The 25,493-nt window shown below is 38.3% G+C and overlaps 1 protein-coding gene across 6 annotated transcripts in view; it reads left to right on the top strand.

Moving 5' to 3' along the window:
• PRPF4B (pre-mRNA processing factor 4B) overlaps positions 1-25,493 on the top strand; it is a 43,648-nt gene that overhangs the window by 6,948 nt on the left and 11,207 nt on the right. For all 6 annotated transcript variants that reach the window (XR_748298.2, XR_004056719.1, XR_748301.2 and 3 more), the window contains exons 2-11: positions 3,560-4,756; positions 8,954-9,127; positions 12,388-12,543; positions 14,433-14,514; positions 15,754-15,964; positions 18,810-18,883; positions 20,254-20,344; positions 20,974-21,121; positions 22,879-23,016; positions 23,940-24,093. Coding sequence is in view for 3 of the 6 variants with exons in the window: in XM_010366089.2 (XP_010364391.1) it covers positions 3,560-4,756; positions 8,954-9,127; positions 12,388-12,543; positions 14,433-14,514; positions 15,754-15,964; positions 18,810-18,883; positions 20,254-20,344; positions 20,974-21,121; positions 22,879-23,016; positions 23,940-24,093 (2,425 nt within the window). In the remaining 3 variants the exon portion in view is untranslated. The remainder of the gene's footprint in view (positions 1-3,559; positions 4,757-8,953; positions 9,128-12,387; positions 12,544-14,432; positions 14,515-15,753; positions 15,965-18,809; positions 18,884-20,253; positions 20,345-20,973; positions 21,122-22,878; positions 23,017-23,939; positions 24,094-25,493) is intronic.

Raw genomic sequence — 25,493 nt, 5'->3', positions numbered from 1 at the left:
GCAGCCTTTAACTCCTGGGCTCAAGTGATCCCCTGCTAGGTTCAAGTGATCCTACCTCAGCCTTTTGAGTAGCTGGGACTATAAGCACATGCTACCACACCCAGTTAATTTAAATTGTTTTGTAGAGATAGAGTCTCACCGGGCCGGGTGCGGTGGCTCAAGCCTGTAATCCCAGCACTTTGGGAGGCCGAGACGGGCGGATCACGAGGTCAGGAGTTTGAGACCATCCTGGCTAACACGGTGAAACCCCGTCTCTACTGAAAAATACAAAAAAGCTGGCTGGGCGAGGTGGCTGGCGCCTGTAGTCCCAGCTGCTAGGGAGGCTGAGGCAGGAGAATGGCGTAAACCCGGGAGGCGGAGCTTGCAGTGAGCTGAGATCTGGCCACTGCACTCCAGCCCGGGCGACAGAGCGAGACTCCGTCTCAAAAAAAAAAAAAAAAAAAAAGAGATAGAGTCTCACCGTGGTGCCTAGGCTGGTCTTGAATTCCTGGGCTCAAGGAATCCTCCCACCTCAGCCTCCCAAAGTGTGGGATTACAAGTGTGAACCACTGCACATGGCCTGGTGGTGTTTTTTTTTGATACCAAGATACTGCACTTCTTCCAATTCTTTGAGAAAAATTAATGATCCAGAGAACACTACTGTATTTGTTCTGTGTCTTCTCATACTCCATTAGAGAGAAGTCAACCCAAATTAAAACCTGACTTTCACCAGAGAATGTAGCTTCTCCTGCACATCTCTTAAATACCTTTTCCTGCCAGAAATGGAAGTTGGCAATGTGACATCCAAAAATCAAAGTTCTTTGAATATGATACCCTGTAGTGGCTATGTGTTTTTCACTCCCCCTCATTGCTGTCAACTAATTAATAACTTCTCAATCATACCACCATTCTCTCTGTCCCCCACCCCTTCTCCCAGCAAGTTTATTCAAGACTGTAAGACCTGGCTAGACAACCTACTTTTGCAGTTTGTGGACCTCTGTGACTCCAGTGAACCTTTAATTCTCTCTCAACCACCCACTCCTAGAATCATATACTATCTTGTCATCTCCTAGACTTTGTCTACTTGGAATCTTTTTTTTTTTTTTTTTTTAAGAGATGGAGAGTTCTCTCTGTTGCCCAGGCTGGAGTGCAGTGGTACAATCATAGGTCATTGCAGCTGCAAACTCCTGGGCTCAAGTGGTCTTCCACCTCAGCCTCCTGAGTAGCTGGGACTACAGTTGTGCACCACTGTGCCTGGCTCCACTTGGAATCTTAACCTCAATGCCTTTCACAACACTGATCTACTTGAATTTGCTATATATAACTGCCTTTGTCACCGTCTTTCTCTATCTGAAATGCCCCTTTTTCCCTTCTTGTTAATTCCTTACTCATTCTCTAGGGCAGTGTTACTCAACATGTTTTTTTTTTTTTTTTTTTTTTTAAAGACAGGGTCTTGCTCTGTCACCCAGGCTGGAGTGCAGTGGCGCCATCATGGCTCATTGCAGCCTTGACCTCCCAGGCTCAGGTAATCCTCCCACCTCAGCCCTCTGAGTAGCTGGGACTACAGGTTTGCGCTGCCACACCTAGCTAATGTTTTTGATTTTTAGTAGAGGTGAGGTCTCACTATGTTGCCAAGGCTTGTCTCGAACTCCTGGGTTCAAGTGATTCTCCCACCTTGGCCTTCCGTAGTGCTGGGATTACAGACCTGAGCCATTGTGCCTGGGCTAACCTTTATTTTTTAATCCCTGTCCTTTCTCAGTAAACATTTCTGTCCTCCTAAAGTCCCTGCTTAACAAATTGGTTTCTTTCTGTGATCTATAAAACGCCGTCCCTGACTGTTCTCAAAATGAGTTTAGGTGATCCTTCGGGGTTCCCATAATGCCCCTAGTCGTGTCTTCATCATTGCACTTCTCCAGTATTTGATGGTTATGTCATGTGACTTGGTTTTCCACCAGACATTTCTTTGAGGGAGGCAAATACTGGTTTTGGGTGCTGTGTCACCCAGGCTGGAGTGCAATGGCACGATCTCGGCTCACTGCAACCTCTGCCTCCCAGGTTCAAGCGATTCTCCTGCCTCAGCCTCCCGAGTAGCTGGGATTACAGGCACGTGCCGTTATGCCTGGCTAATTTTTGTATTTTTGGTAGAGACAGGGTTTCACCATGTTAGTCAGGCTGGTCTTGAATTCCTGACCTCAGGTGATCCGCCCACCTCAGCCTCCCAAAGTGCTGGGATTACAGACGTGAGCCACCACACCTGGCTTGTACATCTGTTTTCCTGCCACTTGGCTTAATGCTTGCTTGTAGTTGGTGAGGTTTTTTGAAATGTTAAAGAGATTCTGAGTAGACTGGTGAAGTCTTAGGTTGAAAGGATAAGCTTACTAAAAGTGTAGGAGTGTATAATATGTATAATATGAAGACCTGACGGAGTAAACACAGCTTTCTCCAAAAATAGTATGATGGCCTGAATCTAGATAATTTAAGGCCACTTTTGGTCTGATATTCTAGGATGACGGTTTATTATGGAGTAACTTTTAAAGAGAAGGTTAAATAATGCTTTTGACCCAGTATTTAACCTCGAATTATTAAACACCAAGGACTTGATAAAATAATTTAGAATCATAAACTCTTTAACTCAGCGTAAGCCAAACATTTAAGCACAGAATCCCCCACTTTATTATTTATTTCCAAAGCATCTGTTAATGTGAATGTATTTTGGGAAACTGAGTTCTCATTTGAAATTCAGAGAGATTAAATCACTTGCTGAATGAATATTGGGTTGAACTATATTAAATTGCTGATATTAGACTTGTTGACTTACAAAAGACCCTTCCATGTGGTTCCACCAAATGTCATATGATTGCTTAGTGGCAACTACAAATCTAGAGTCCTAACTTCTGGTTTAGTTCTCTTTGAAGATTTAACTTTTGAGGATGTGTTTATACTATCACCATCATCAGTATCAGCTGCCAGTGCACACTGATTGAGTGCTTATTTTGGGTATAGCTCAGTATTGGCTCTAGAGTTTTGTTTTGTTTTTAAGGTATAAGATGAAATCCGCTCAAAACAAGTGACCTGCTGGGTTTATTGTAGCAACACCAAGTTTTATGAATTTCAAGTGGAGAAGGAGATTAGTCTTCCAGTGTATGTTAATAGTTATTAGGTCTTATTAAAAAAGAAAATGGGCCCTTTGGTTGTTAATGTGTGAGAAATGTTGGTTTAAAAATTAAGTTACTGAGTGGCTCCTTGAACTAAATCAATGTTAATGAGGTTTTGCTGTGCCTGGTTTGTTGTTCCCTTTTTCTCTAACCTATAATTTTTAAGCTCACTCCATTAGTGATTTCCTCTAATACTTTTGGTGAGTTCAACCATTAGAAACACAAGTAAAGTTATGTCACTATCCAACTCAGTTCTTGCATAGACCTTCTTTGAAATAAAATGTCTGAAGCTGTTCTGAAAAAATTTTAGTGACTGACTTCGTGTTTTACATTGAGATGTATTTTTTCATTACTGTTATTTTGTTATGACTCTTTGAATACTTGATAAATGATATGATTTTAAAGTGTGTTTGATATATTTATAGGATGGAAGATGCTAATTCTGAAAAGAGTGTAAATGAAGAAAATGGAGAAGTATCAGAAGACCAGTCTCAAAATAAGCACAGTCGTCACAAAAAAAAGAAGCATAAACACAGAAGTAAACATAAGAAACATAAACATTCCTCAGAAGAAGATAAGGATAAAAAACATAAACATAAGCATAAACACAAGAAACACAAAAGAAAAGAGGTTATCGATGCTTCTGATAAAGAGGGTATGTCTCCAGCAAAAAGAACTAAACTTGATGATTTAGCTTTGCTAGAAGACTTGGAAAAACAGAGAGCCTTGATTAAGGCTGAACTTGATAATGAGTTAATGGAAGGAAAGGTCCAATCTGGTATGGGGCTCATTTTGCAAGGTTATGAGTCTGGCTCTGAAGAAGAGGGGGAGATTCATGAGAAGGCAAGAAATGGAAATAGGTCTAGTACTAGATCTTCAAGTACAAAGGGGAAACTTGAACTTGTGGACAATAAAAATACTACAAAAAAACGAAGTAAAAGCAGATCCAAAGAACGGACTAGACATAGGTCTGATAAAAAGAAAAGTAAGGGGGGTATTGAAATCGTTAAAGAGAAAACAACTAGGAGCAAGTCAAAGGAGAGGAAAAAATCTAAAAGCCCATCCAAAAGAAGTAAGTCTCAAGATCAAGCAAGGAAATCAAAATCCCCTATCCTTAGAAGGCGATCTCAAGAGAAAATTGGTAAGGCCAGATCTCCTACTGATGATAAGGTTAAAATTGAAGATAAAAGTAAATCAAAAGATAGGAAAAAATCCCCAATTGTAAATGAAAGTAGAAGTCGCGATCGATGTAAAAAATCCAGATCCCCAATTGATTTAAGAGGTAAATCCAAAGACGGAAGGTCACGGTCCAAAGAGAGAAAATCAAAACGGTCTGAAACTGAGAAAGAAAAGAAGCCAATTAAATCTCCCTCTAAAGATGCTTCATCTGGGAAGGAAAATAGGTCACCCAGTAGAAGACCTGGTCGTAGTCCTAAAAGAAGAAGTTTGTCTCCAAAACCACGTGATAAATCAAGAAGAAGCAGGTCTCCACTTTTCAATGATAGAAGATCTAAGCAGAGCAAATCTCCCTCTCGAACACTGTCTCCTGGCAGAAGAGCCAAGAGCCGATCCTTAGAAAGAAAACGAAGAGAACCAGAGAGAAGACGACTTTCTTCTCCAAGGTAACTTGTTGACAAAATGTTAAAGCTTTTTACCAATGCATGAGATTTTAAACGGAAAACTAGAACTTGTGGACAATTAAAAATGAAGTAGTAAGTAAAAATAAAAATAAGTGAAGTAGTAATGAGTTTCATAATTTTAAGTAATCCAGTCCATTAACCATGTTAATATTTGCACTTTTGTCAATGAGTATTGTAATTATAGGTGTTTAACAAATACTGAACTTGATGATAGAATTGGGTTTTTTTTTTCACATTCTTGATTTAATACCTAGTTTGCTAAGGCACTCCTTTCAATCCATGTAATTTGGCTGATAAATCTTCATTGGGAGCGTGCACAGAGAGGATTATTACTTCATTGAACAGTGGTAGGCTGAAACTTTTTGAAAAGGGGGAAGGGTAATCAATTTAACAATTGTGTTCTGTTCATTCTCTTGTATTTGCATGAGTTTTAAATTTTAACAGTATAAATAGAAACCAATACCAACATTTTTTGGTCCCCAAGGTATAATTAAAATGGAAAATTTTGTAATACATATAATCTCATTGTTGACAAGTAGTATCTCTTAAGCTTAAGAAGAATAGAATAAAAAATTATTTTGTACTGTTTGAATAATATATTGTCTTAGTTCTTATAAGTCCTCATGTGATTATCTTAACTCATCAGGTGAAGGGGCTCTCATACCTAATTTATAAATGAAGAAATAGAATCAAATAATTTATATAATTTACCTAGGATCATAGAACGAAAGTATTTGCAAGGAGGAGTGTTTATACCACTTAAACTACTTTAGAAACTGATTTCTTAATATCTTTTATATTTAATGTTTACATATTATGAAATTGCCAGCCAGGTTTTGCTTATTAAAAGAATATTGGCTTATACTGTGTAAGGATGTTATTAATTCCTAGCCATTTACTGTGTTCATATTAATATTTTCTGTGAATGGGTATAAATACAAACTGACCCAGAAAGTGAAGTCATCATATTTTCAGAGAAATTTCAAATTTTATTTCCAAGTACTGTGTCTTAAGAGAGTCTTGTTGGCACTGTAATTAAATAGCCTCTTTTTCCTTTGGCTTCCTGGATTAAGGCAGTTATTAGTTTTACTGATTCTGTTATCTCAAGTGCTTCTTAATTATCCTGGTGGTCCTTCAGTTTGCTTTCAGTTTGAAGAGCAAATTCTGAGGAGTTTATTAAAGACTAGAGCTGAATATTTGAAACAAAAATTTTTTTTAATTATAGAAGTGGTGCATACTTATTAAAGAGAAATCCAAATAAGCCTGTAAATTGGCTCCCTTTTCATTTCTCCACTACTACTCATTAGAAATTTATGTTCTCTTAGCTCTTCCTTTGCACAGACAATAACATGGATATGAGGGATTTTTTTTTTTTTTTTTTAACGAAGCTGGAGTTATTCATATTCACATGTGGCTTTTTTCAGGAAACATTTCTGTGACAAAACATATAGATTCTTTTTCATTCTGCCTAACACCAACTGGTATTTCATTGTAAATGTATCACAGTATCATTCTCCTGTTGAAACTGATGAAAAATTTAGGCTGGTTCCAATTTTTCACTATTATATGCGAAGATGTCCATTGGTTATGTGTGAGGTTTCTTTATAGAATAGATTCATAAAAGTGGACTTGCAAAGTCTCAGGGTATATACATTTACATTTTAGAAAGTTGTTACTAAATTTCCATCCAGGAAAGTTAGATCAATTTCTACTTCTATGACTACGTAAACTGCCCTTCTTCCTAAAACTTTATTAGGAAAGTTTAGGAAGATCTTTATTACCAGGATACCATATAGTATTTTGTCACCCTTAAAACAAAAAAACCCAAAAATTGTTTTAATCAAAATTTCTTAGATGGCTAGTGAGGATGAACATTTTTATTTTCTTTATTTTTCTTTCTTTTTTTTTTATTTTTCTTTTATTATTATTTTTTTTTGAGACAGAGTCTCGCTCTTTTGCCTGGCTGGAGTGCAGTGGTGCAGTCTTGGCTCGCTGCAACCTCCGCTTCCTGGGTTCAAGCAGTTCTCCTGCCTCAGCCTCCCCAAGTAGCTGGGACTATAGGCGCGTGTCACCATGCCCTGCTAATTTTTTTTTTTTTTTTTTTTTTATTTTTTATTTTTAGTACAGACAGGGTTTCCCCATGTTGGCCAGGCTGGTCTCGAACTCTTGACCTCAGGTGATCCGCCTGCCTTGGTCTTTCAAAGTGTTGGAATTACAGGCATGAGCCACTGTGCCTGGCCGGTTTGTATTTTTTAACTGGTCTTTGAGACTGTGCGTGTGGGTGAGCAGATTAAATAAAAGAGTTTCCTCAGATGACCCTATCAAGAAAGCACTACCAAGAAGTAAGCACTGCAGATCTGAGTCAAAGTCTACCTTGCTCATTTTGGCTGGATCAGAGAAAGATTCTTGAGTTCTGTATACTGTGCTGAAACATGCGAGACAGGTTGTGTTTTTAGGTTTTTATTAAATGAGGAAGGCTGGGTGCAGTGGCTCGCCTGTAATCCAGCACTTTGGGGAGGCTGGGACAGGTGGATCACCTGAGGTCGGGAGTTCGAGACCAGCTTGACCGACATGGAGAAATCCTGTCTCTACTAAAAATACAAAATTAGTTGGGCGTGGTGGCTCATGCCTGCAATCCCAGCTACTCGAGGCTGAGGCAGGAGAATCGTTTGAAGCCGGGAGACGGAGGTGGCAGTGAGCCGAGATTGAGCCACTGCACTACAGCCTGGACAACAAGAGCTAAATTCCATCTCAAAAAATAATAATAAATTAGGAAAATACTGTAATGTTATTATTTGATTATGGAGACAAACCTATTTACAGTCTGACTGTTCAGATTGAATAGTTGTGTCCAAACCTGGAATAACATTAAGAAATGTTCAAAACCTGTTTTGAAAAATTAAGCTGTAGAAAGGCCTGTTGTAATACAAATATCACATTAAATGAGTAAAACTCACTGAAAGGTACTTGTTTGATAAGTGTTGAAAAGTTGGGTTTTTGTAGGGTTTTTTGGGGAGGCTGGAGGCAGGGTCACACTCTTGTCACCCAGGCTGGAGTGCAGTGGCATGATCTCTGCTCACTGCAACTTCTGCCTCCCAGACTCATGCAATCCTCCCAGTTGAGCCTCCCTAGTAGTTGGGACTATATTCACATGCCACCACACTTGTCTAATTTTTATATTTTTTGTAGAGATAGGGTTTTGCCATGTTACCCAGGCTGGTCTCAAACTCCTGAGCTTAAGTGATCCGTCTGCCTCAGCTTCCCAAAGTGCTGGGATTACGAGTGTGAGCCACCACACCTAGCTATTGTTTTTGGTTTTTTGAGACAAGTTCTCACTCTGTCACCTGGGCTGCAATGGCACAAACACAGCTACTGCAGCCTCAACCTCGTGGGCTCAGGTGATCCTCCCTCAGCCTCTGAAAGTGCTGGGATTACAAGTGTGAACCACTGTGCCTGGCCTATTATACTTGACATTAAAAATAAGATTTTTGGCCAGGCATGGTGGTTCACGCCTGTAACCTCAGCACTTTTGGATGCCAAGGGAGAACCACTTGAGGCCAGGAGTTCGAGACCAACCTGGGCAACATAGCAAGACCCCCATCACTACAAAACAAAATTAGTCAGGTGTGGTGGCATGCCCTTAATGGTTCCAGCTACTCAGGGGGACTGAAATGGAAGGATTGCCTGAGCCTGGGAGGTCAAGGCTGCAGTGACCCATGTTTGTGCCACTGCACTCCAGCCTAGGTGACAGAGTTAGACCCTGTCTCCAAAAAAAAAAAAAAAAAAAAAAGATCCTTAATTGGAGAAATGTCAAGATGTAGAAAGAAAAAGTCATCAATGGAAATGGGATATTTGAGTAAATAGAATATTATACTCACGTGGGCATGTTTTATTTGGGTTGTTTCTTTGAAATTAGAATCAGTGACTTTACCAGTATGAATAACCTTTAGTAATTCTTCAAATTGTGGGACCAGAGGAAATAAGACCTTTCATTGTTTGCCTACAATAACACCAAAATGTCATTGTGACCATCTGAGTAAGTTTTGTTACAAAATACATTAATCAGAGTTCACTCTCTTTAGGCTAGTGTGCCTTTTTTAAACAGATATTCCTTGCATATAGAAAAAAATCATTTACTTTGATTTATTTTTCTTTTAACTTGCATTTGATCCCCTTAAGAACACGACCTCGAGATGATATCCTCAGTAGACGTGAAAGATCAAAAGATGCCAGCCCCATCAATAGATGGTCTCCAACCCGAAGAAGAAGTAGATCTCCCATTAGAAGGAGGTCTCGTTCCCCGCTCAGACGTAGCAGGTCTCCAAGAAGAAGAAGCAGGTCTCCTCGGAGAAGGTAAAGACCTTTCATCCTTGTGACTCATTAAACTCGGAATGTTTTTAAACCACCAGTGAGCTCAGTGGGCAGGTTTTGTTTTAGACCAGTTTTCTCTGAAAAATCGTAGTTATGTTCCCATAGTTTCCTTTTACCAGCAGTCTTTACACATGGGTTTTCTTTTATGTCGTTTCCTTTGAATTTTAACCAAATCATTGCTCATTTAAGATGCAATAAAATGAATCTTTTAAGAGTAGGACTTTTTTCTCTCTTTTATAAGAGATAAATATTATTAAATGAGCCAGGCTTAGGGATTTTCTTTTTTTTTTAAACCAGCAAGGTAGAGCATATAGTAGTAAATATGTAGCCCAGTTTCTTATCATTTTATATTAATTTTGCATATTGATAGTTACTGTAGACTTTGGCCAAGGCCTATTTAATTTGCCATAGAAACCACTTTATCTGAAGCATATGTAGTCAGTAGTAGGTTAAAAAGGTGGTTTATAAAGCAGGGAATCGTTTTTTGAAATTCATACATACATGAAATATTTTGATATAAAACAAATGGGTATTTGTTTGCCCATCTTTTAACATTTTTAATTGAAGTAATAAATGAATGTAATTCTTAAAAAACAAAGGATTATATTGTAGTCATCTCTACATATCTCTCAGAATTTTTGTATGCTGTACTCCTAGAAGTGGAAATGCATGGTCTGAGTACACTCTGGACAATGAGGGGTTTTATTTATTTATTTTTTTTAGACAAAGTCTCACTCTGTTGCCCAGGCTGGAGTGCAATGGCGCGATCTCACTGCAACCTCCACCTCCCGAGTTCAAGCAATTCTCCTGCCTCAGCCTCTCAAGTAGCTGGGACTACAGAGGTGCGCATGCCACCATGCCCGGCTAAAATTTTTTTTTTTTCTTTGTATTTTTTTAAATAGAGATGGAGTTTCACTATGTTGGTCAGGCTGGTCTCAAACTCCTGACCCCAAGTGATCCGCCCGTCTCGGCCTCCCGAAGTGCGGGGATTACAAGCATGAGCCACCGCACACAGCCACAATGAGGGTTTTTAATACCACCCCTCACCCATGTTTCTCTTTTGCCTATTTTCATCACACCTTTTGTTCTTCTAGAGTCAGTATAATCGTTGTGATCATGTATGTATTCATTGCTGAGCAAATAGTTGGGGGAGGAGGGCAGAGAGGACCTTCCATCTGAGACTGCTAGTCTTCTGGCTCCAAGCTGATCTTACAACTTGCTTTTTTCTCTCTTCCCTTTTTATAAAAAATTTCTTGTGTTCTGAAATTTTATTGTGTCTCTATATGTGGATCTTTATCCCCATTTATTTTGCTAATTACTAGATAGGGCCTTTAAAGCAGGGAGTTTATGGCCTTCTGGGAAATTTTTGTGCTTTTTTTTGTTTTCTTTCTGTTTTTTCCAGTTGGACCTTCTGTATTGCTCCATATATTAATGTTTTATTCTTGTTTTCCAGAAATAGTATTTCTTATGTCTCAGACAATAGCGAGGTTATTTTGTGAGATTTTTGTTCTTTATAGTTTTCTTTGCTATATTTTGTTTCTTCCCAGATTCCTTTTGCTGCATGTTTACCTTTTCATTTGAAGACTTTTCTCACACAGCTGGACCGTTCGTTGCTGCCTATTCTGACTTAATATTTAGGTACTCAGAAAGCTGAATGGGATTTTTCTTCTATTGTGACAGTGTAGAATTTGTCAGCTAGTGGTTATCACTTCAGAGTAATTAGATATTTTTGGATATCAGTGACTGTAGATGTATTTTCTTAGGCTATGCGTTTTCCAGAATCCTTTCATCTTCTCCTGGGAAATAGACCTGGCTACCAGTAGAGTTCTCTTTCTTCATAATGTAAGCTTCCTTATAATCCCTCTAGTTCTGGTGTGCGCCTCTCAGCAGCTGGAGTGACCAACACTTCCCTAGAAAGTAAGTCTCTAACTGTTCTGCTAGAATGCGAAGGGAGTGGTTGACGTTTTCCACTGAGTTGGGGAGGGGAGTCTGGCTGTTTATAAAGGCTTTCAACCAATTCTGTCTTCAGCTCTTACCTCATACCATCTTGCGGAGCATAGGGAGTCTCCAATTCCTGAGGCTTTCTGGGAGTGTTGTGACATGTTCTGTTTCTGATTTACCTTGTGTGTTCATGTTGGACCAATATTCAACTCAGTTTGATCTGTTACTATTCTTTACTCCAATCTGCACATTCCAAGGTTTTCTTCTCATCTCTGCTATCATATCTCTTGACATTCTCCTTGCCTGAGGGTTTTCCTCCCCTCCCCACCCCACCCCACCCCTGCCCTCCCTTCTTTCCTTTTTCTCTCTCCCCTCTGCCCTCTCCCCTCTCCCCTCTTCCTTCTCTTTTCTTTTCTTTCTTGAGATAGGATCTTGCTCTGTTGCCCAGGCTGGAGTGCAGTGGTACAGTCACGACTCACTGCAGCCTCAACCTTCTGGGCTCAAGGAATCCTCCCAAGAAGCTGAGAGTATAGGCATGTGCCACCACACCCAGCTGATTTTTTTGTATGTTTTGTGGAGATGGGGTTTCGCCATGTTGCCCAGGCTGGTCTCAAACTCCCGAGCTCCCTGCCTGTCTTGGCCTCCCAGAGTGCTGAGATTATATGTGTGCACCACCGCACCTGGCCCCCAGTTTTGTTTTGTTTTTTTTTTTTTTTTTTTGTAAGTACTCGTTTGCTCTCATTTTAGTAAGATTTCTTTAAGTTGAGCTCATTGAAACATACATATAACTTACATAAAGTAAAATGCTTTTTAGTGTAAAGTTGTGTGTATTTTGACAGATACATAAGTCACACTCAAGTTAGAGAACGTTTTCATCACTCCAAGTTCCCTTTTGCCCCTTTTTAGTCTCTCCCTTCACTCCAGTGCTTGTGTACACAACATTGATGCTATAAGAATACAAAGAAACAGTAGGTATTTATCCCCATAGAGCTTACATTTAAGTTCAAGTTCATATCCATGGGAATAATTTCTTAGTTCAGAATTTGACAAGGAATGGTTATGTTTTAGTTATCTTCAGCTAAGCTGATTATCTCAGTCTTTCTGATGTTCTGTTCTTTTTCTTAAAATTTTCAAACGACCTGTTTAAAAAATAGACTATATTTTAGAAGAGTGTTAGGTTTACAGCAAAACTGAGTAGAAAGTAGAATTTCAATATATCCCCTGTGCCCACACATGCATGCCTTTTCCCACTTTGACATTTAAAAAAAATGTATACCTGTCTTGTCTTCTCCTTTAAATAGGGACAGAGGTCGGAGGAGCAGATCACGCTTGAGAAGGCGGTCTCGATCACGGGGTGGTCGTAGACGAAGGAGCAGAAGCAAAGTAAAGGAAGATAAATTTAAAGGAAGTCTTTCTGAAGGAATGAAAGTTGAGCAGGAATCTTCATCTGATGATAAGTAAGAAGAGAACTTTCCCATAACTTTGTTTTTCCAGTTTAGAGAAGTCTTATTTGGCCTGGAAATTGTTAATTTCCACCTAAATATTATTATAAGTGGCTCCATTAATTTGGCTCTGAATTTAAAAGTTAGTCTTTTGTGAATAGTGTGTAGGTTGTATCAGAGTTAGTAAGTGGTTTTCTGAATTCAGGTGTTTCAGCTTTGGCTGGAGTGCATATTGGGCCTTCATTTTATTGTGAACCTACCCTTTGTTTTTATTATGAACACTAATAAAATGCAGAGCCAGAGTTACCAGATTTTGGGAGGAATTTTCTGTAATAGTTTATTTTATTTATTTTTTTTTTTGAGACAATGTCTCTCTCTGTCACCCAGGTTGGAGTACAGTGGTGTGCTCTTCACTTGCTGCAAGCTCCGCCTCCCGGGTTCACACCATTCTCCTGCCTCAGCCTCCCCAGTAGCTGGGACTACAGGTGCCCACCACCAAGCCCAGCTAATTTTTTGTATTTTTAATAGAGATGAGGTTTCACCCTGTTAACCAGGAAGGTCTCGATCTCCTGACCTCGTGATCTGCCCGCCTTGGCCTCCCAGAGTACTGGGATTACAGGTGGGAGCCACCGCGCCTGGCCAAAGTTTAGACCTTTGAGTTTGCGTTAAATGATACATACTTTGCAATTGAGGCTATTTTGTGGTGGGTGTCCTTGTTACAGTGTGAAAATGTAGAAGCATTTCAAGTGTCTGTTACAATTGTGGGGACATTTTTCCCTGTCTCTACAAAAAATAAAAAAATTAGCCAGGCCTGGTGGTACACGCCTGTGGTCAGGAGGCTGAGGTGGAAGGATCGCTTGACCCTGGGGGGAGGAGGTTGCAATGAGCTGTGATTATACCACTGCACTGCAGCCTGAGCAAAAAGAGTGAGACCCTGTCTCAAAAAACAAAAATAAATAAAATGCAAACCTGATTGTCTAAGTGGAATATCTCAAAACTCATAAATGGGACAAATCTAGAGCCATTCTCAACAGGAGGTTATTTGCCTCCCTGGGGACATGTCTGAGGACATTTCTTGTTGCGATTGTTGGCTAGAGGCCAGGGATACTGCGTTCTACAATGCACAGGATAACCGCCCCCGACACACAGACACACACACCTATCCATATCCGAAAATAAATCATGCTAAGGATGAAAACCCCTGACTAAAACCAGGTGATTAAGAAAGTTGGATTGGGGAAAGGCATTCTACATAGTTTCTGATATAATCAGAGTGTAGTTTGCCTATTCTGCAGCAAACATTCAGCAAGTAGGATCATTGAAAACGTTGCACTGGGAAGGATCGTAAAGATTGTGGAGGCTGGTGTTTGAGGGATAGGTGCGGAGGGTTGAGAGTAATGTTTCGGAGTAGAGCCACATTCCCCTTAAGATTATTTGCAAATATTTGCATGTGCATTTTTGATAGAGAAATACGGCTGTAGCTTTCTTGAGCTTTCAGGCAGTTCTGACATCCAGAAAAGGTAGCAATTTACTTATCTTACCCTTGCTGTGAGAAAACTCAGGCTAGAGAGGTAAAGTGACTTCACTAAGGTCGTGGAAAAACTAGTGGTCACTTTTGTGAAGCTGGAGGTATTCCCGATTTCGGTGCCATGAAATAGATGAGAAGAAAACGGAGACAAAGCTAGGTTACTTCCCTGCATTCCAAACCAGGCAGTTAACGGGGATGGTTTCTAGGTTACTTCCCTGCATTCCAAACCAGGCAGTTAACGGGGATGGTTTGGAAATACGGGTAACATGACTTAAGACTTTTGCTCCGACTTACTGATAGCTACATTCTCCTGTCTTGAGAATGCAGAAGGGGTATGGTTTTAGAATCGCTAAGGGTGTTTGAATTTTTCTTTAAGCCTTGAAGACTTTGATGTAGAGGAGGAAGACGAAGAAGCCCTGATAGAACAGAGAAGAATACAAAGGCAGGCAATTGTTCAGGTATGTGATTTTAATGAAAAATAATCGTTGTTGTAAAATAAAGATTTTTTTGCTTTAACAAAAAAGTAACATTAATAACAGTTTAACAGGTCCTTAGAAAAGGAGAGTATGTATAAAATTATCTTCGTGAGATTTGAAAAAATGATCATTTTTTTAGTTACTAAAACTGAGATGGTTGCTCTTTGTTGGTTATACGTAGAATTCTGGTTGTTTATACATAGAATTCTGATATAAACCTCTTCTGTAATAAATAAGAATTTGAGGTTTGCTTTCTTTTTAAGCTAATGAACATGTATGAGTATAGAATAAACTGGAGGAATTTTATTTAACAAAAAATTATGCATGTTACTATGAATAAAGTAAATATTTTAATATCTAGTAATGGCAAGTTTTGTAATGTGAATCTGGTAGTTTAAATGAAACATTTGAAAAATAATTTTAAGACTAGAGCCAGATGATGAAGAAGATTGGGTGGGTAAAGAATGGTGTACAAAGATCTTGATATAGTCATTTAATTATAAAGTTTGCTGACTTGGAAGGTTGTCAGCTCTTCCTCAGAAGAGAAAAGGAGAAAACAGCTGTGGCAGCGTACCTAAACACACATAGCAAACTGTAAATCAGGTAATAGTGTGCCACGCTGGAGTGAAGGACAGAACTTGCATCACCAGAAAGGAAGTAGGGCAAAACTAATTCCGGAGGAAGCTTACTTTTCTGGGACACTGGTAAAATTGTAGTTAATAAACTCATATCCCTGAAGATGTGGATGAATCTTTTTTTGTTCTTGCTCAGGTCCACAACCCCTTACCTCCAACCCTTGGGGGCATATGTGCTTCAGAAGTCAGACATTTTGAGTTTTAGAAAGGTGTTATGGTGCATCTATTTTGTGCCATCAGTGGGGTCTGCAGCAGACCCCATAAACACATTAGTATTTCTACAGTGAGGCATCCTATAATAGTAACACTGGGGAGAAAATAAGACAATAAATGGTATCTCATCTGATAAGGTGAAGTGTTGCCACCTGATGAATGTGCACCAAAGAAAAACTTTTTCAGATTTTTGTGAATTTAGAAATTACATAAGGGATTGTGGATTTGATTGAACCCCAAGGTGTAAATACTTTTTGGTTTGTTACATTATTTGATACATTCTCAACTTTTCACTGCAGCAACTCTTAGCAATTAATGTATTTGGATAGCATCCGATTTTATGGAAGTATTATTTTCTGTATTGTTATTACAGAAATATAAATACCTTGCAGAAGATAGCAATATGTCTGTGCCATCTGAACCAAGCAGCCCCCAGAGCAGTACGAGAACACGATCACCATCTCCAGATGACATTCTGGAGCGCGTAGCTGCTGATGTTAAAGAGTATGAACGGGAAAATGTGGATACATTTGAGGCCTCAGTGAAAGCCAAGCATAATCTAATGACAGTTGAACAGAATAATGGTAAGATAGAGTTTTGTCCTGGCGATGCTCTTCTCTGAATTTTTAGCTCTATAACTTTATAATAAGGGACCTTGTTTGGGGTGGGATTGGGAAAAGTAAAAGGAATTAGACATGTTGCTTCTGCTCAGTATTGCAGTAATATAATATTAAATATGTCCCTACAAATGTTCTCTATAAATGTGTTTTTATTAGTTCACATATCCCGAATAGTATACTGAACTCCCACATGTTCATTACCTTTTGTTTTGCTTGCTGTTTTAAAGTAAATCCAATTATGATTTTATTCCCCCTGTAAGTACTTGTCTGTATCTCTATCAGTTAAGAACATCAATATTTAAAAACATTAAATAAAAGAAGTTTCCACTTTTTGGTTACCCCAAAAGATAGTTTGTACAGGAAAGGCAGGGTAAATACATGTTAATTGTTTACTTTATTTACCAGTTTTTAGAATAGAGTTGGTGCCCTAGCAACCTCCAGCAATAGCTAATGAGATGTTGACGGTTGTGTTAGGTGTTCATCGTTTGGTGTCATTATGTGCTTGATGTGTTTCTATCTGATGCTGTTATTTTTTCTTTCTGAAGCTCAGATTGGTCTAACTGGATTGGGGAAAGCAGCCCTTTTTCAGTTGATTTCTCGTGTCCTTTTGGCCTAGCCCTTGAGTGTTGAATATAGCTTTCTTACTTTCTAGAACAGGGACCAGCGAACTTTTTGTCTGAGAGGTTAGGTAGTAAATATTGAGCCTTTGGTAATTGTATTGGCCTTTTCCTCTATAGTTCCATATAGTGAACTTGTTGGAGGGCAGAACCTGCCACAGACAATACATTGATGAATGGGCATAGCTGTGTTCCAGAAAAAACTTTGAAACTGAAATTTGAATTTCATCTAATTTTCACTTGCCACAAAGTATTCTGTTTTCCCCTCCTGAACACTTACAAATGTAAAAATAGGCCATACAGAAAGAAGCAGCCAGCTAGATTTCATCCACAGTCTGTATATAGTTTACCGACTCCCGTTCCAGCAAGATGCCACAGGTTTATCTTGTGCATGTCTTGCCCAGAGCAGAATCAGCTATTTCTCCAAGGATCCCTGGTTCCATTTAATAGGAAATGCCATTTAGACATCACAAGACACTTACTAGTGTCTGTTATTTCTGGGCCTTTTCACTGGACAAAGTTAGGAAGTAGATACTCTTCTGGAAAGGAGGAGTTTACACAGAGACTGCCGATTTAAAATTGAGATTATAGGGGCTTATTAATTTAAATTTTATATTTCTGTCTTATTACAGTGAAAAATCTAGTTCTTAACATGGTTACTGATAGGTTATCTTGAAACATAAGACATCAGTACGATTATCGTTACTAAATGTACTAACTGTGGCTTAAAATTTCAGTGGTTCTTTTTGATTTTAGAATACATTCTAAGGTGTATAGGCACAATTCTCTGTCTTTTAAAATCATTTGAAATCTCTGTATGATATGCCACAAATTTGACATGTTCAGGTTTATTTTCATTTGCTTTTGATTTTTAGGAATCATCTTTTTTTTCTTAATAATACATTTGTCTTTCATTATTGCATGTATGTGTGTATGTTGTATTCTTCCTATACACACAAAACCAAACTACACATACTTTAGATCAGTATGCTTTTCCTCACTCCTTTTTATAGGCTATGCCATAGTTTATTCAGTCAGACTTCTAATGATATTTGAGTTGTGTCCAGTTTTTGGCTATTCATTGGGTACTGATTATAATGGCATTGTGCATTAAGTCATTCTCTAATTCTTGGCCACTGTGTTTTAGGATAGTTCCCTAGAAGTGGGATTGCTGGGTCAGAAGAGGGAGTAAATATATAATTTTGCTATATATTACCAAATTTCACTCTTTTATAAGGGTTATACCATTTTGCCATCTTTCTGAGTGCTTGTTTATCCAGAGCCTTGTTAACAGAATGTTGTACTTTTGGATGTTTAGCTAGTAGTATCAGAGGTCAGAAAATGATACCTCATTGTAGTTTTAATTTGCATTTTCCTTAATGTAAGTGATAATGAGCATGCGTTCATTTGGTTAAAGCTACTGGATTTTTTTTTCTAGAAACTCCTTTTATTTTTTAGCCAAGTTTTGTATGGGATTGTTGGACTTTTTAAGGGAGAGATACATAGAGATTTAGATCTATAGTGGAAATATTAACCTTTTGGGATTTAAGGTGCAAATGAATAACATTTTTTAAAGGTGAGCTTTTATTTTAATATAAAGTCATTGCTTAGCTATTAGCTTATTCATTTAAACTAAGAATAGTAAAAGTTAACATTAGGTCTTTCGACTTTTTTTTTTTTTTTTTTTTTGAGCAGAGTCTAATTCTGTCACCTAGGCTGGAGTGCAGTGGTGCGATCTCAGCTCACCACAACCTCCTTCTCCCGGGTTCAAGCAATTCTCCTGCCTCAGCCTCCCAAGTAGCTGGGATTACAGGCACCTGCCACCATGCCTAACTAATTTTTGTATTTTTAGTAAAGATGGGGTTTCGCCTTGTTGGCCAGGCTGGTCTCAAACTCCTGGCCTCAGGTGTTCCACCCACCTCGGCCTCCCAAAGTGCTGGGATTACAGGCGTGAGCCACCGTGCCCGGCCAGTCTTTCAACTTTCTGAAATGCACTCTGTTGCTAAAAAGTGAATATCTTTATGTATCTTAAATGTTAATAAAGTGATTCTAAATTGAATACTATTGGGAAACTGATGTGCAAGAGGGCAAAAAAGTTTGAATTACTATTAATGACTCTCCATTCATTTATTTTATTTTGTGTTTTAAATCGTCTCTTCACTTTTTAAACATTAATGCTAATTTCCTTTAAGGTTCATCTCAGAAGAAGTTGTTGGCACCTGATATGTTTACAGAATCTGATGATATGTTTGCTGCGTATTTTGATGTAAGTAATTTTAAATCAACTGTTAAACAGAAAAAAATACAATAAATATATGGGTGTGTATATATATACAGAGAAAGAAGGATAAAACAAATGTAATAAATATTTTGAGCAGTGTGGGTGAAAGGTGTCTGAAAACTCTACTAGTTTTGCATCTTATAAATCTAAAATTAATGTCAAATTTTAAGACAGGTATGGCAGAACAATTTGAGAGCTTTATAAAAGTCAAACACCAAATGATAAACGTAGTTATTTGTACAGTATTGTGTATTTACATATACATACATAGGGTAGTTAGGTGAGATAGGGAGATACCAATATTTTCTAGGTCTTTATTAGAATAGACTCTACTTTGGGGCCTCTATATTGTATTAACAGGTAATTGAGAACTTAAAGATTTGGGGTTTAATAGAATTTATTGAAGAATTGGAAATGTTATAAGGAGTAGATTAAGAAATTTTGGTGATTTTGCCATTTTTTTCTTAAATTTTTATCAATGCATTATGTTGGGAAAGTCTTAAACTATAAATGTGGTCAAACTTGGGGACATTTTCAATATAAATTTCAAAGGACCTGAGAAATAAGAGGCCTTCATAAGAGGAGGTAGAGAAGATAAACATAACAGGGAAAATAAAAATGTGGTAAGATTAATAGTCATGTATATGTGTGTATACACACACACAGAGCAACAGGAGCACCAACATATAGATGAATTAGGAGAGAATGAAATGAGTATTGACTCAATTTTGGTGTCAGTACTCATTTGCTTGGTTGATATTGAAGGATCTTCTGGGCATCACGCAGAGTAAGGTGCAGTAAAGAATCATCAGAAGTACCACATATTCTTATTTTTCAATTTTCCACATAGTGTCAACTGTGCAGCCAGTGACTTACTACATTTCATCCATGTATGGGAAGAACACAAATGATATAGCAGCTATAGAAAATTGTATCTGGTTTTGAATTTTCTTTTTTTTCTCTTTTGTTTTGAGATAGGGTCTCACTCTGTCCCAGACTAAAGTGCAGAGTACAGTAATTAGTGAGATCATGGCTCACTGCAGCCTTGAATTCCTGCGCTCAAGTGATCTTCCTGTCTCAGCCTACCAAGTAGCTGGGACTACAAACACAAGCCACTACACCGGGCTTTTTTTTTTTTTTTTTTTTTTTTTTTTTTGAGTGTTATTTTGAATCAAGATACTTTGGTCTCATGTTTCAGCTATGTTGGATTTACATAAGTGATAGTAAGAGTTTATTTAATTTGGAATAAAATGTTTTTATTAAATTATATCTGGTGTTACCCTTTTGTGTTTAAAGGAAGTGCTTTAAATGTCTGACAAGTAGGTAAACTGTTCATGTTGCCTCTTTAATTTCAGAGTGCTCGTCTTCGGGCCGCTGGCATCGGAAAAGATTTCAAAGAGAATCCCAACCTCAGAGATAACTGGACCGATGCAGAAGGCTATTATCGTAAGTTCACATTTTATATTAACTTTAGAGTTCATTGTAACACCTTGCAAAAAAGCATGCTGCTTGATGCAATCACAGATTATTGGAGAATTCTGAAAAATCACATCACAGTGCCATCCTTTAAAAGTGTAGCACATCCAACAGCTGCATGAACTGATGTGTATTCTGTAAGCAGCCCAGAAGCATCACAAATGGAGGTGAGGTAAAGTCTTGATGTACAACCTAAATCTATTCAAAGTTATTTTCAGCCATGAGATAGTCTTCCAGAAGGAAGGGGTACGTCACTTACTCGTCTTGATCTGAAACCAAGAAAAACAACAAACAGAAAACTTTGGATGCCAGTCTTGCAGTATTTGTCATGCAGGACTACAATTAGAAAAACTTACTCAGTGTTAAACTCATCAGCAGTTGATAGAACAACAGGAACTCTTCTGGTGATCTGAAGTGGGCATGCGGCGTCTAACCACACTCTGATAGAGTGATCCGTGGAGGCATGGCTTTGCTTCTTCATTGTGTCTAGGAAACCAAATAGTAGAGATTTAACACAATTTTAAGTGACTGCACTGTGTTTCCTCCTTTCTGATTCTATTTAATAGTCAGAATTCTAATTTTTTAATTTGCTTTTTTAGGTGTGAACATAGGTGAAGTCCTAGATAAGCGTTACAATGTGTATGGCTACACTGGGCAAGGTGTATTCAGTAATGTTGTACGAGCCAGAGATAATGCAAGAGCCAACCAAGAAGTGGCTGTAAAGATCATCAGAAACAATGAGCTCATGTAAGTTCAGAAGACGTGGGAGGAAACCTTTAACAGTACAGATATTACAGATGAACATGTTTTCAAACTATTTTTTTAAAGTGACTTGTTTTACACATGATACAATGTGTAAAACAAGTATTGCAATTATAAAGTAATGGAAACAGTTGGTTTTGACTGGATTTTAAAATTATAGCCATATGTTATATGTACTAGAACAATAGACATTATTTTTAATTCATGTCAGTGCATTGTAGTACCTACTATATGCACCGATAACAACTTAAACTCCTCTCTATTGCCTGTCTTATGCCATCCTTTGCTTTATTTTAAGACGAGTAGAGAAATGAAAAGATCATACTGATTAGCTGTCACTAAGGTGACCTGCAAAAAAGTGAAAATTTATCCGAGTGATGAGAAACTCTTTTTTTAATTTGTTCCTGTTTTCCTTCAATAGAATAGTTAATTGCCATACCTGTATGTTTTAATTCCACACACTGAGCTGGTATTAAAATGAACTTAATGTTTTTGAAATGTTAAAAATAAGTGTTAAGTTTAGGTTGCCCTAGGCTTAGAAATTAGAAAGGGCCTTGTTTTGATGGGAAGCCCCAACTTCTGTATTTAGCTGCTCACCTTAAAATGTAGCTTGTTGACAAATTGTAACAAGAATTTCCTCAGATAACCAAGTGTTAAAATTTGATAAGGCGTCCATTACTACGTTCTGTTTTGGTTTTTTTTTTTTTTTTTTTGCTTTTTTTTTTTTTTTTTTTTGAAACGGGGTTTTGCTCTGTCACCCAGGCTGGAGTGCAGTGCCATGATCTCGGCTCACTGCAACCTCTGCCTCCTGGGTTCAAGGGATTTTCCTTCCTTAGCCTCCCGAGTAGCTGGGATTACAGGTACCTGCCACCATGCCCAGCTAATTTTTATATTTTTAGTAGAGACAGGGTTTCGCCACATTGGCCAGGCTGGTCTTGAGTTCATGACCTCAAGTGCTCCACCTGCCTCGGCCTCCCAAAGTGCTGAGATCACAGGCATGAGCCTCTGCACCCGGCCGATTACTGCATTCTTAAAGGAACCAAGACAACCAAGTGTGCAGTGTGGTTTCATTTTTGTTAAAAATAATGTCAAGATGTGGGGTTTTTTTTATTTATTTATTTTTTTGAGATGGAGTTTTGCTCTTGTTGCCCAGGCTGGCGTGCAATGGTGCGATCTCAGCTCAACTGCAAACCCTCCATCTCCCAGATTCAAGCACTTCTCCTGTCTCAGCCTCCCAAGTAGCTGGGATTATAGGCGCCCGCCACCACCCTTGGCTAATTTTTGTATTTTTGGTAGAGACAGGGTTTTGCCATGTTGACCAGGCTGATCTTGAACTGACCTCAAGTGATCCACCCACCTCCGCCTCCCAAAGTGCTGGGATTACAGGCATGAGCCACTGTGCCTGGCCTGTTTTGAGATAAAATATACAATATTGATATTCCTTCAGGCAAAATCAAAATTTTTTAAAAATCAAAATAAAGATGGGTTTGTTCCTCAATGTTTCTGTTTTGTGCATTGATTATTTTGGAAATTATGATAATGATAGTTGACTAAATACAAAGTATTATGTGAATGATATATAGAGACATCATTTCTCAGTAGATTTATTAGTACTTAAAAATACAGACTCCTCCCACACATCACCTGATCATCAGACTGGGGCTAGCAAATATATTATGTAGTGCTCCTAAATTCTACATATATTCAATTTTAACCCAAGTTTTTTGTTTCTTTTATTTTAGGCAAAAGACTGGTTTAAAAGAACTAGAGTTCTTGAAAAAACTTAATGATGCTGATCCTGATGACAAATTTCATTGTCTGCGACTCTTCAGGCACTTCTATCACAAACAGCATCTTTGTCTTGTATTCGAGCCTCTCAGGTACAATGTCAAAACCTATGCATTACACTGAAAAGTTAACTTCTTCATCTTTACCATCTCATTTTGGATAAATACTGTGACAGATTTTCTGGGTATTTGATTTATTTTATCCACACAGCTCTGGTTTTGTTGTTTAACTTTTGGTTAACAGCTGGTCTTTGTTGTTGTTGTTGTTGTTGTTGTTGTTGTTGTTGTTGAGACAGTCTCACTCCGTTGCTCAGCCTGGAGTACAGTGGTGCAGTCTTGGCTCACTGCAACCTCCGCCTCCCGAGTTCAAGTGATTCTCATGCCTCAGCCACCCAAATAGCTGGGATTACAGGTGCACACCACTACACCCGGCTAATTTTTGTATTTTTAGTACAGACAGGGTTTCACCATCTTGGCCCGGCTGGTCTTGAACTCCTGACCTCAATTGATCTGCCCACCTTGGCCTCCCAGAGTGTTGGTGTTACAGGTGTGAGCCATCGTAATCCCAGCTAGTCTTTTGAATCATGAATCTACAAACATTAGTTGACTATACTGTACACCAGGCACTACTCTCATGGAGCCCATAGGTCAACAGAGAGAGTCTCTTAAAATGAAATATTTCAAGGAATGTTTATCTTCAACAGTATGGCTTTGTTGTGTTTTCAAATGTGAATCTATTCTGAAATCGAAATGGGAGTTTTACCTTGCCTATCTTTCTTCCTACTTATTTAGAAAATTGAATTTATTGGGAAAATGTGTATATACATACAATTTGATACGCTCTCCTTTCAGTATAAAATAATTTATCAAATGTGGGGACGGTTCTTAGGTATTTTTATTGTTTGTATTCTGCACTTGATTGTACTTTAACGCTTGCAAATGTTTTTGCCTTTTTATATTTCCATTTTGCATTTTAACTCCTATTTTGTTTTTTGTGTTTTATTTTCTCCTAAAAGTATGAACTTACGAGAGGTGTTAAAAAAATATGGTAAAGATGTTGGTCTTCATATTAAAGCTGTAAGATCCTATAGTCAGCAGTTGTTCCTGGCATTGAAACTCCTTAAAAGATGCAATATCCTACATGCAGATATCAAGCCAGACAATATCCTGGTAAGTCAAACAGTCAAGCTGCATTGTACATCTTATACATTCATATCACTTCTTACTAGCAATATGATTATTATGAGAAATGACAGAAGCATAGTTCAGTATATTAATAACCTATTTCAGGTGACTAATAATTTTTATCTTTCTTGGAAATCGGACAGTGAAATTTCATTGACAAGTATGAAGAAAAAGGAAATGTGCAGTTGTCCCTTTTTTTTCTCTTTTCATTGATGGATTTAAAGGATGCACCAATCCCGGAATTCTTTAATGTAGTAATAATGAGTTTCTTCTGTTATCTTAAAAAAATGCTGCACGTGTTGCTGTTTTGAAATAAAGAGTGTTCCTGCTCCTCTGTTTGCTAATTTTATAGCTCCCTAAGCTGTGGCTCCTGGGGGCCCAAACACAACAAAGCTCAGTTGTGGTTAGGTATTCTATTTAAAGGCATCGCTTTTGAAGTTTTTTTATTTTATTTTTAAACTTTTAAGTTCAGGGGTACGTGTGCAGGCTTGTTACACAGGTAAACTTGTGTCATGGAGGCTTTGTACCCATTTTTCCTGATTCTCCCACCTCTCACCTTCCAGCCTCTGACGGACCCCAGGGTATATTGTTCCCCTGTGTGTCCGTGTGTTCTCACCTTTTGAAATCTTAATCCTCTTCCACTAATGACCTCTAGTGGTAATGTGCAGATTTCACAATGTATATGTTTTTGAAATTTTGAGATGCATACATATTATCACAGTGATGTGATTAATGTACACACACACACACTCTTCCCCTCCCCGGCCCCATTACTTCACCCTCTTTTGTGGCCTTCAGTTTGGGTTGTGTTCACAAATCGGAGAATTCCAGCTTATCTTCTGGTAACATTCTGCATTTCATTTTTTTTAAATGGGTTCTTTTTATCAACTCTCCTGCAGTTGATGCCTAGGAGAGATCCTGAAGACTAATAGGGTGTTCTTTATTGGGAACTGTTGGAGCTATAACAAAATAAATACTTTTTATTTTTTCTTTTGTTTTGTTTTGAGGCAAGGTCTTGTTCTGACACCCAGGCTAGAGTGCAGTGATGCCATAATGGCTCACTGTAACCTCAAACTCCTAGGCCCAAGCAGTTCTCCTGCCTCAGCCCCCCCAGTAGCTGGGACTACCCACAGGCATATGCTACTACGACTGCCTAATTTAAAAAAATTTTTTTAGAGATGAGTTCTTGCTATATTGTCCTGGCTGGTCTCAAACCCCTGGGCTCAAGCAGTCCTCCTGCTGCAGCCTCCCAAAGTGCTGGGATTATAGGTGTGAGCTACCATACTTGGCCAAAATAAATTCTTTAAAAAATGGTGATCTCATTGAAGTTTAAGGACTTTATCAATAAGTAAGCTCTTTAATTCATATTTCTTTTTCTTTTTTCT

This window comes from Rhinopithecus roxellana, chromosome 4, assembly GCF_007565055.1.
Source record: "Rhinopithecus roxellana isolate Shanxi Qingling chromosome 4, ASM756505v1, whole genome shotgun sequence".
NCBI lineage: Eukaryota > Metazoa > Chordata > Mammalia > Primates > Cercopithecidae > Rhinopithecus > Rhinopithecus roxellana.
This window is presented reverse-complemented; position numbering and strand designations above follow the sequence as displayed.